The following is an 11,293-nucleotide window of genomic DNA, read 5'->3' on the forward strand; positions in this document are numbered from 1 at the left end:
CTCGTTTTTTACCTATTAAAAAAACCTTTCAACATGATCAGTTCTTCCAAGGAGATGTGAATTCTCTCACAAGAGGAACTCTCAGCTACTAGAAACGTAACACTGACAACAAAAGCACACTAAGCATAAGGTATACCCCTGGTTCTCAAGCCTTCAGTCCTGGGACTTCAAACTACTCGGTTCATCTACTATCATTGGGAGCAAATACTTTAAAAATGGAAGTTCTTTTGATAAGAGAGCAGTCATTGTAAGTTAAATACCAAACCAATGATAGAGACATAGCCATGTTAGAGTATTACATTAGATCAAGTTACAGACCATACTCTAACGCTCCTTGCAATGTAACATGTAGTCTAATCTGAAGAAGCATCAATAAGAATCGTTGTCAAAGGGCAACAGATCTGTCCCTTTGAAGAAAAGTATAATAAAACAAAGTTTAAAGCATAAAGGGCTACTATAACGCAGTCTACTAAGGGAACTAGATATGCTGGATATGCCTAACTACCCAAAAGAAAGAAAACCGCAAATTTATATGCTCAAGCACAGTCACGTGACTTAGCAAACAATACTGTCTTAGTTACCTCATACAATTTTTAAATTGGGATATAATCGACATATAACTTTATATTAGTTTCAGGTGTACAACATAATGATTAATATTTGTACATACTGCAAAATGTCTAGTCGACATCTGTCACCATCAGTTACAACACTTTTCTTCTTGTGATGAGATCTTTTAGGATCTCCTCTCCTTACAACTTTCAAATGTGCAATAGCTTTACTAAACATAGTCGCCATGCTGTACACTTCATCCCCATGATTTACTTATTTTATAACTGGAAGTTTGTACCTTTTGCTACCTTATGTAATTTAATAACTCATTTACCGAACTTCCAAAACAGTACTGGATAGAAATAGGTTAGTTAGAACATTATTAGATTTACAATCGATTTCTAGTGCTGTCACTGTTAATTTTGTACTATTCTTGCATGCTTTGTATAAAGTGCTAGTATCTCTACTTTGATTAATACAGCCTTGACTACTACTAACTTCAAACATTTAAAAATAAAGAATACCGCAGAGTGGCTTCAGCAAATATCTGACGTAACTTTGCTTCGGTCTCCCCATAGAATCTGAAATAAATAAAATACATTTAAGGACCAACTTTTACTGTTTTTAAAGCTTTGTCTATAAAGCTCATGTGAATTTCCAAATATTTCTAGAATACTTAAATTATTTTTCAAACTTAATTTTTATACACATTCAAAAGCAAATATAAACTATTTTAACATATGAAACATACAGACAGAATAGTATGCAACCATTTTTAAAAATCACATTTAAGAAGTATATTTACTATTATTCATTCTATCAAATTATGCACCTACTTGCTGATAATCTCAGGACCATTTATTACAGAAACATAGGCTCCGACTTCATTAGCAACAGCCTTGGCGATCATTGTCTTTCCAGTACCCGGAGGGCCATAGAGCAACACTCCTCTAGGGGCAGGAATTCCTAGAAGGAAAAGAAGCCAACACTGGATTCAGCACTACAAGGTTTCTTGTGTCGTCATACGATTTCAAACATGAGTTAAAAACATACATTTGCCTCGTATCACAAAATGGAAGGAATCAGACCTTATCCCCTGCTCCCTGCCCAGAAATATGTACTAACAAGTCCAAACACTGATCTCTAGCAATGCCCGTTTCTTTGTCTGTGGACCCAACCAGCCAGGCACATTGGTACAAAACTGGCTGGACGCCCATTGCTGCCATGCCCAGTCCTAGATTCTCAGAAAACAAAGTCTAGACACAATAATGGCATAAAGCCAGCCACCAATCCCCATTTTCATCCAACTAGACATCTTGGAGAATATAAGCATTACTAGCAAAATATCAATCCAAGGGCTCATTTTAATTATTGATATATATGTATACACACACACACGCACAATTTCATGAAAGTATATATACATTTTTTAATGAAAAAGGAAAAAGTAAATCACCAAATATATGCAGAGAATCTGGGCAGTAACCACACAGAGGAAGCCCTGAGTTTCCTAGGAACCAAGTCACACAGCTATACTTTCTAACCAAGAAGTTTTATCCAGCGTTATCTGAATGTGTGGTTTATTTCTTTAGTTATTACAGCTGTTCTAGTATGACAAAATACTTGTTCTAGATTCTAGATTATGTGGAAGTATATAATTAAAAGACAAGGCTGCAACTAAGGCAGACCAGGCATAAAAATAGGCTCATCTAACTGGCCTCTCCCAAAGCAACTCACACCTCCTACCATACCTACCACTCAGGAAAGAAAACTAGGAATAGAGGGTGAATGATTATTAGATAAGTAGAATGAGCCAACGGCTTCTGAGTCTGAACTGAACACTTTTGGGGGCAATACACTGAAGAAAACATACCATAACTCTTGAAAACTTCAGGCTGTTTGAGAGGCAATTCAATTATTTCTCTAATTGCTGTCAGCTGACTGTTTAGGCCTCCTATCATGTCATAAGTCACTTTGAATTGGTTGTCTTGCTCTTTTGAATTTGTACGCGTCTTTGTAAAATTGACTCTGGTTGTTGAAGAAATAAAATAAAAAGTGTCGGTGTTGCATTTTGCTCCCATGCTGGCTGACTCAAGCAATCTCTCTTCACTGGTAAGATGTTCATTTCCTTCCCTGGCAGACGCTAAACTACACTTAAGACTTGTGACTTCCTCCAGCCCAAGTCCACTGCTGCCACCAGGACTGTGTGTGACATCCGGCAAAATGTCACCAGCTCTATCTGTCATTCTGCCATCGACTGGTTTGCAAGGAGTACTGCTGGATGCCGGGTCGTGGTGTTCTTCCAGGTCCAACTGGCTTAGTTGTAAGGACATATCCATGGTACTGGCTTCTGTGCTGGACTGTTCTGAGGCCACTCCCCGGGCACCACTGTCAGGGTCATGCTGAAGCCTCCTTAGTATCATGCCATCTGCTCCTTTCACTCGCAACACTTGCAGCTTGCACGGTCGTCCATAGAATGTAATATACAGAAAGTTGCCTGGTAAAACAATCTTGCCATCTAGAAAACAATTTATGAATATATAGGTCAGCACAAGTTTTTACCCATTTAAGGTTTAATAGCACTTTATTTCATCTATTAACAAATCTGACTGAAAAGACAATCAAAGATGGGAGTATTAAAACAATTGTCACGAAAAATAAAGGACCTGACATCCCCCAATGACAGATCACTATCTGGAGATCAAAGGACAAGATTCTCTGAAATTCTCTGCACGCCATACATCTAAAATTCTATCAACTACAACAACAAACAGCCATGCACCCCACCTTCGATAATAAACTAATCTAAAATGGTACACCTCAACCAACATGCCAAGATGATGCTTCTCCCTGGAAAGAGCCAGAGCTCAAGGGCTCAAGCCTCAGTTCTATCACCGACTTTGTGCAGACAAGTCATATATTCTCTCTGCTATTCAACTGCCAATTAACACACTGGGGAAAAAACCCCAAATCCCTATCTTAAAAGGACAGTAATTCATTGAGAAGAATATTCTCTACATTGTTCTGAAGAAAACTATTACGTATACAAGACCTTGAAGACCCATTATTTGCTGCTGCCTTGCTTCTTATAATTTAAAAAACTGTTCAAAATGTCTCACCTAGTTTTCTCAGAAGACAATCAGCTAATTGTTCTTCATTAATCTCCACATTTTTGTCACTGTAAAGGGTAGATGTGGGGTAAACAGAAAAAAAAATTAAGTACACGAGAAACTAAAAGTAATGCAAATGACAAGTACATAGTTGTAATGTAGACTTAATCAAAAGTGTAATTAGTTTACAACCTGGAACAATTTACACAATTTTGGAATGATTTACAATTTCCAGGTATTTCTTATAGCCATGAAAATGTCATTTGCAGTTTGGTGTCTTACAGGCCTCAATCCGTGTTCTTTAAAACACAGGGTATGATCCATTAATGGATCATGAAACCATTTCAGTCAGTCCCATCCAGCACCTTTTTAAACAGAATACAAAATGTCAGAGTGAAGAAGGAATATGTCTCTGTGAGTCCAGACTTTGGAGTGAGTGAGTACCGGGATTGTGTCTCGTGAGACCCAAGAATGGAAATACAGACCCAGGAGAGGCAAAGAGTTTTAAAAACAGACGAGTTTATTGAAAGCAAAGGGTTAGAGCTCCCGAGCAGGAGGGGGTCCTGAATGGGGGTGCCCCATGACTGAAGCAAAAGCCCTTAATTTTATACCTTCCCTTGCCTGTTTGGGGAAGGGGAACTGTTTGAAGAAGGGAACTGTTTGAAGAAGGGAACTGGCCTGTTCTAATGAAATTCGTCTACCAGGTTTGTTCTGCTTGCCCATCCTGAAGGAATTAGCGAAATAACCCACTCTTATTTATCAGATATGCTCCATTTGTCAGGCCAAAAGGAATTTTATGATTAACCTCAATGCTTTGTTACATTTTGTCCTGGAGCAAAGGAGTGATTTCAAAACCTGGAGTTTTAGGATATGGCTGTCTTTATTTATTCCACCAGGGACCACCCTGTCTACCTAGGGACATGCTAGCTAACCTGTCTGAAGAGTACATCATACATAGAAAGGGTAAATACTGCCCTGTAAAACATTATTTTATTAGACGCACATATATCTATATACTAATGTGCATACAGGTATACACGTGTGCAAATGTGCACTGTTTAAGTATATCTACTGTAGATGGCTATGTACAATGAATCACAATGAAAAGTGTATTTTTTATTGTCAGTCAAAAACATTTGAAAAACACTGGCCTAAATTAATCATTCCCTCACTGACCTTGCCTAACTTGAACAAAGGCTTTTATTATTAGAATAAATAGTTCACTTCATTCCCTTTGCATAATGTATAAATTATCTTTCAGGAAAAATAAATCCTATATAGCACATTAGCTGAAGAGGCAGAAATACGAAAAAGGAGAGTAATGGTGCAATGGAAGTTTATTCTCGAGGAAGGCACGCCTAAGGAAAACGAGAACTCTTCTTCTGACGGGTAACTCATCTTCTGACAGGAAGGTTGCTCGTCTGAGTACGGGAAGTAGGCACACCTAAAAATCACTGCACTTGTAAAGAAACGTTCCTGGCGAGTTCTCAGATCATGTGCAGCAGAGGCCACACAGCGGTGGAGGGGTGCAGGAGAACTCAGGAGAGATGTATCAGCAGGCCCATCTGGGCCGGGTTCTCCAACCACTTTCTCAGTAACAAACCAATGCAGTCCATCTTCATTATCTGCAAATTCCCCACGTGCAAATTCACTGACTTGCTAAAATCTACTTGTCAGCCCCCAATCAATACTAGCAGAGCTTTCCCAGTCACTTGTGGACGTGAGCAGAGCAGGCGAAAAAGTTAAGTAAAGTTAAGTCACCCAACACTTTCAAGGCTGAGGGTGAAAAAGACCTCTTGTTTCATCTCTTATCAGAGATGACCAGAGAGGCAGTGTAGCAGAGAGCAGAAAGTTCTAGCTCAGGGGCCAGTGGGAGGGAGGTTGAATCCTTGGGCCAATGGGGGGGGGGGGGGCGAATCCCTAATATGGGCATCTGTGAGTGGGGTGGCCTCAGGCAAGCTACTTAACACTTCTGATCTACCTCTTCTCTTTTGTAAAATAAAGAAAGTAGAATACACCAGAATGAGCTGTTTTAAGGATTTAGGATTATAATCTACATAAAATGCAGACATATATATATATATATATATATATATATATATATATATAATTTAAATGGTTCAGTGTTTGCTAATCCAGTGTTCGTGGCAATTTTAGAGAACAAAACTACCACAAACAATAAGAATGGTCTGTGTAGTCACATAAAAGAGAAAGAGCACAAGGAAGAAATTTCATGAATCAAATATATGTATAAATTAAAGAGGAAATCATGTGTCTCCCTAAATGCTTAAATTTACTTGTTTATAGAACTCTGAACCAAGTTGTACTTAAATTGTTTCTATTTATTAAACTCTGAATAGAGATATTTAAAAAAGCAGAAAAAACACGTTTGCTTTTGAAAGAGAATGGGTGCAGATAAAATCATTTCCACTAGAAGGAGCTCTAAACTTTCTAATGAAAAATTTCTAATACTGTATAAGTTAAGCAGCAGATAAAAATTACTGATTTTTCTTGGAAATTAAGTTTCTTGTCTAAGCTCCCCTGCCACATTTAAAACATACACATTTTTTTTTTAAATAAAAATTTTTAAAACCAAGCTTCCATTTAAAACACAGTAGGTGATCATTATTACATAAGGCTGCTGTGCCCTCAAGGGTTCACACAAGTTAGTAGGTCATAAAAAACCCAGCTACTGAGGACGGACTGCAGCCCTGCCTGCAAACAGTGAAGAGGAACCCTGCGCAGTCTGCACAGCAGGGCTCAGTAACGCCTACAAGGGCGGGCAAGTTACTGCTCACGGAGCCGTTTCCTCATCTGAGAAAAAGGGTGAGTATGGATACCTTGCAGGATATTTCAAGGATTAAATAAGAAAAAGGGAAAAAATGTGTGCGCGTGCGAGATAGTACACAACTGGTCCTCAACATATGTGGTGTTCCTTTTCCTTTCTGCCTTTTATTTACTGTTTGTTATATGGTTATTAAATGCTCTGAAAACATCTTCCTGTTTTTAAAGGAAAAAATGTGCCAAAGCTCCAGTTTGGCGTCTATGAAACTAGCAAAAGAGAAAACATTTTTAAATAAAGATAAATTGGAAAATGTTTTGTGATTACTGCATGTAATACAGACACATCCCCAAAACTATTACTAAGGTGATATGAAAGTATCAAAAGATGCTTTTTTAAAACAAACTTTGATACGGTGTTCATAAAATGAGTCACAATCCTGTCAGACACAGAGTTTCCAGGATGGGCTATACTCTTTGATAGGTTGATTCAAACAATTAGTCTTTGGTGAGGGACTACTTAAAAACCTGATAGAAATAACTTTCACTAGATTGAATAATCATGGAGTTAAAATAGACAGTCAGGTACTTTGCTCGCGCAGTCTTAATTAAAACTTGTTTCTTGCCTACTCACCGTAATCTACTCCCTTCTTTACAACTGTAAAAAAGACAAGAAGCCCTGATTATACTGCAAACCAAAATGAAAAACAGCGTTAAACATTCATCAGTAATAATTCCTCTCACGACACTGTCAGAGCATACTCGAGTGACAGGACATTAGTCCCTAGTCCCTAGGTTACACAGCACTCACCTAGCTTGTGTGTCTAATAAATACGGTAGGCCACTCGCCACTCAGCACATGTGGCCATCGAGTGCTTAAAATGTGGCTAGTCCAAACTGAGATGTGCTCCTACTGTAATATACAGACTGAATTTTGAAGACTTAATTTGAAAAACTGAATGCAAAATATCTTATTGATCGTTTTTATAGTTATTACAAGTTAGAATAAGATTTTATATACATTGGTTAAACAAAATACACAATTACAATTAATTCCATCTGTTTCTCTTTACTTTTTAAATGTGGTTACTAGAAAATGCAGAATTACGTATGTGGTTCACATTTGTGATTCTTGTTCAACTATTCCTACCCGGCGGTGCTGATGCAGCCACCAAAGAAAAGAGCCAAACCTGAGTGCCACGTCCATCTCCTCAGCCTGCAGCACAGCACCCAGAAGAGGCTGGACCCGGATGGTATCACCAACCCTGACACCCACATTCTTCTGTGCGATATCACTCAGGCCAACCTTGCCTCCAGGAAATCCGGACACAGGCCAGGCCGTATAGACCTGCCCAGAACACAGAAAATGAGATGGTGAGAAAATAAATACTCATAGAACATCATTACTTTATAAGGCAGGTAACTAAGCACAGCCAAGGACGTGGAGCTGCAGACACAGTCCTCACCCAAAGGCGCTACAATCTGACACAAGTCACCCAGAAAGGTTTTATAAATATTACATCTTTTTGTGAAGGTTAGGAAAGATCCCACAGTGAAAACGGTGGAAGACGTGAAAGGTGGATTTCGGAAAGGAGACAAAGGCATTAGCAGGTGAGAAGAGGAGAAAAACACTGAAGGCAAGCTACCCATCAGGTAGGCCGGCCTGGAGCACATGCTGCGCGCAGGCAACGTGAGGGGCCAGCCTAAGGGCTTCGTGGGAACCTGGACCTCACCACTGAGATGTGAGGGAGAGAAGCGACCATTTCTAGCTCCAGAAGGTGGGCTGAGCTCACGCATTTGGAGTGTTCTCTTCCACAAGACACAGTAAAGGATTTTTAAAAGTATAAGCCCAGAACAACGAAAAGAATGGGAGGTGTGCCATCAGCCGATAAAAGCTTTCGAAACCTTTCCAGAGGGCCCCAGTGGATGAGAGAACCTGTGTAATGAGCAGCAGAAGATACGGAGGGGCAGGGGCTGGCAGCAGAGAAGAAAGCCAAGCTGCCAAACATGACCCAGAAAAAGGTCTGGGCTTAGACTCTCAGGTCCGATGAGTGGCAGCAAGGAGAAACTCAGCTGAAAACAGGGAGGGTGATCAAATATTTGTATGACCTTCAGACCCTAAAATAATTTCTGTAGAGAAATATAACTAACAGACTGGGAGAAAGAGGGACGATCGTATGTGTCTCACTACCTCCCAAGGAAAGACCTCTCTCCATTACAACATTCAGGGGCTGTAGTCCCATGGCAGTCGTAGACTTCAAACAACGGGAAAGTTTATAATAAAGATGCAAGGGTCTTTTAAAATATAGATTTTCATTTATTCCTGTATGTGTTGAAAATTAGAATCACAAACATGGCAAATCTCTCTAAACTACGGGAATGAAAAGAACTCTCACCTCTTGCTTTCCGTGCAAACTGGTAAGCAACACCGGTCGGCCTATACATGTGTTTGCAGACTTCATGGTGCTCAGCCCAAGTTGAACAAGGGAATTCTGGAATTTTTTAGGAACTTTGTCATCTACCAAGAAGGAAAAGAAAATGATCTCGTACCGTTTTATAACTGAAGTTAAAGCATGCTTTCTTGTGGAGTAAATAAAAATCCTCTCTCCATCCACATAATCACACAAAGGCACTTACATTACCCTGGAGAAAGCACAGCTGTGATCCTTATTTTAACAAACGGACTTGACACCAAACCTTTTTAAGGCTCCACTAACAGTAACGTGCTAACTAAAACTGGATGTTTTATGAAGTGAGTTTTAGTTTTCATTATTTAAAAGAAAAATCTTTAGTTTCATCAAGAAGCGAGCACACTTGCAACAAGGCGTCTCCAAGCTTCACGCACTAGATTCGAAGTCGAGTTGGTCCCTGGTGGAGAAAGGCTTGAACAGGGACCTGGTACATTACCTGACTAGAGGATTCGTCATGTTTCCACTTCTGACCCACATAATGGCCATCAGCTCTTCTTCTTCTCTATTCCCAAGAACACACGGATGATAAGACAGTAACACCTTGGGCAAACACACATGCACTGACTGAAACGACCAACTTTTGGCCAGAGGGGCCCTGAATTTAGCCCAATTACCAACACCTCTGAAAACGATGTGCTAAAATCTCCACTCCTTTCAGCTCCACACTTACTTATAGCTGTCCCTACCCTGTCCTCCCAACACCCCATGCTGCCAGATACTGACACTGAACGTCATAATATTCATTTGTTTGACAGTCTGACTTTCTCCTAAACTATGCTGCTTTGGGGCTAGAACTGAGTTCTATTTACTTTGCATCTCCAATGCCTGGACGTGCATTAAATATAGTAGCTGCGTAATAAATATCTGTGAAATGAATGAATGCAGTAAATGAGTACACAGAATTTTTCTTTACAGCACAAAATCCATGAATCAATAAAATTTTAAGCTGCCACAAACTGTTATACAATGCATTATAGACACATACGTGATCACAGAATGCTAATATTACTGTTCCTTAATAATCAAAAGTAATTAAAAAGTAATTAAGTCAATAAAAGCAAAAGCAAAAAGTGTCTCTAATTTACATTACTCTCTACCACTATCAAATAACTTCCCAACACGTTTATTCTGCTCCTGTCATCAGATAAACATCTGCTGACATCAGATAAACAAAGCATTTCACCGAGCTAAGACCAATAGTACTGAGTATAAAATAAAATTAGCACATTGCATACTAAGCGAGCTGCGAAGCAATTCAGCTGTGAACACCGGGTTTCCTGCGCAGCAGACGGATCCGCAGCAGAGCATCCTGGGTGATGATGGCCTCATGACGTTGTTTCTGCCACTTTTTTCTTCCTGAACTTCAGCGAATTACCTACCCTTCCCTTGGGACAGTTACCTCACAGGTGTATCAGTCCTCAGCAGGATTCCAGGTTTCCTTCTCATCCCTCCATCCTACCCTAGCTTCGCCATGCACCGGGACTTGACCAATCATGGACTTCTCGACACACCGCCACGTCCTCCTATCACCCATGGCGGTCACGGTCAAATCCCATCCCCGGCCTGACTCCCAATGCATCTCCATTGTATGTGCTGCTTACAGCACGCAAATCTACTCAAGCTGTCCTCCGTACACTTCCCTTAACACTTTAAAAATATATCTCGTTCTCCATTAACTAACTTCACGTTCACCTCTGTGCCAGGTAAACTAATGAGATAGTAAAGGTAATTTCAAACGACCATCCACCTTCATTCAGTCATTCAGCAAATATTGACTATGTGCCTACTACATGGCAGATACTCCGCTAGACACTGGGGACACAAAACCAGGCACAGTCAGCGGAGCTTGCAATCTAATAGGATAAGACAGTTATTAAACAATCACTGAACAACTGCATAATTACAAACTAAGATTAACGCAATAAACAATGACTCAGAGCGCTAGGAAAGGCTTTAATGTGGGATCTGATCTAATTTGGAAGAATAAGAAAATGCTTCTCCAGGTAATGTTTCAATTCAGATCTGAAGGAAAAGTAGGAATTAACTAAATGAAGAGAAAACAAAGATACTTCTTGAAAGAGAACAGCATGTACAGAGGTCCTGGGCAGAAGGGAGCGGGGCACATGGGAGGGAAAGAACACAGGCAGAGCAGTTGGAAACAAGAAGGTGTTAAGTCAAGTTCAAGGGCAGAAGGCTGTATCAAGCTGCTGGCCTTTATTCTGACAGCAACTGGAGGCCAGTGAGGGCTGAAAGGCAGGGTGGTGACAGGACCTTCGTTTAAAAGATCATTCTGGCTGCAAAGTAGAAAGAATTGGAAGGCTAGTGTAGTGAGTAGTCCAGGTGAGAAGATGGTGTCTGGGATCAACGTGGAAGCAGTGG

The 11,293-nt window shown here is 40.0% G+C and overlaps 1 protein-coding gene across 4 annotated transcripts in view; it reads right to left on the reverse strand.

Moving 5' to 3' along the window:
* The window catches only part of AFG2A (AAA ATPase AFG2A), a 275,103-nt gene that overhangs the window by 261,274 nt on the left and 2,536 nt on the right, over nt 1-11,293 (reverse strand). For 3 of the 4 annotated variants that reach the window (XM_074338541.2, XM_074338542.2, XM_019741387.3), the window contains exons 2-8: nt 8,840-8,961; nt 7,634-7,791; nt 7,078-7,101; nt 3,672-3,730; nt 2,426-3,070; nt 1,389-1,518; nt 1,077-1,133 (exon numbers count right to left, since the gene is read on the reverse strand). In XM_074338541.2, the coding sequence (XP_074194642.2) occupies nt 1,077-1,133; nt 1,389-1,518; nt 2,426-3,070; nt 3,672-3,730; nt 7,078-7,101; nt 7,634-7,791; nt 8,840-8,961 (1,195 nt within the window). The remainder of the gene's footprint in view (nt 1-1,076; nt 1,134-1,388; nt 1,519-2,425; nt 3,071-3,671; nt 3,731-7,077; nt 7,102-7,633; nt 7,792-8,839; nt 8,962-11,293) is intronic. The other variant, XM_019741388.3, reaches the window with a different exon arrangement.

Source organism: Rhinolophus sinicus, chromosome 15 (assembly GCF_057876585.1).
Source record: "Rhinolophus sinicus isolate RSI-liver-muscle chromosome 15, RSI-T2T, whole genome shotgun sequence".
Taxonomy (NCBI): Eukaryota; Metazoa; Chordata; class Mammalia; order Chiroptera; family Rhinolophidae; genus Rhinolophus; species Rhinolophus sinicus.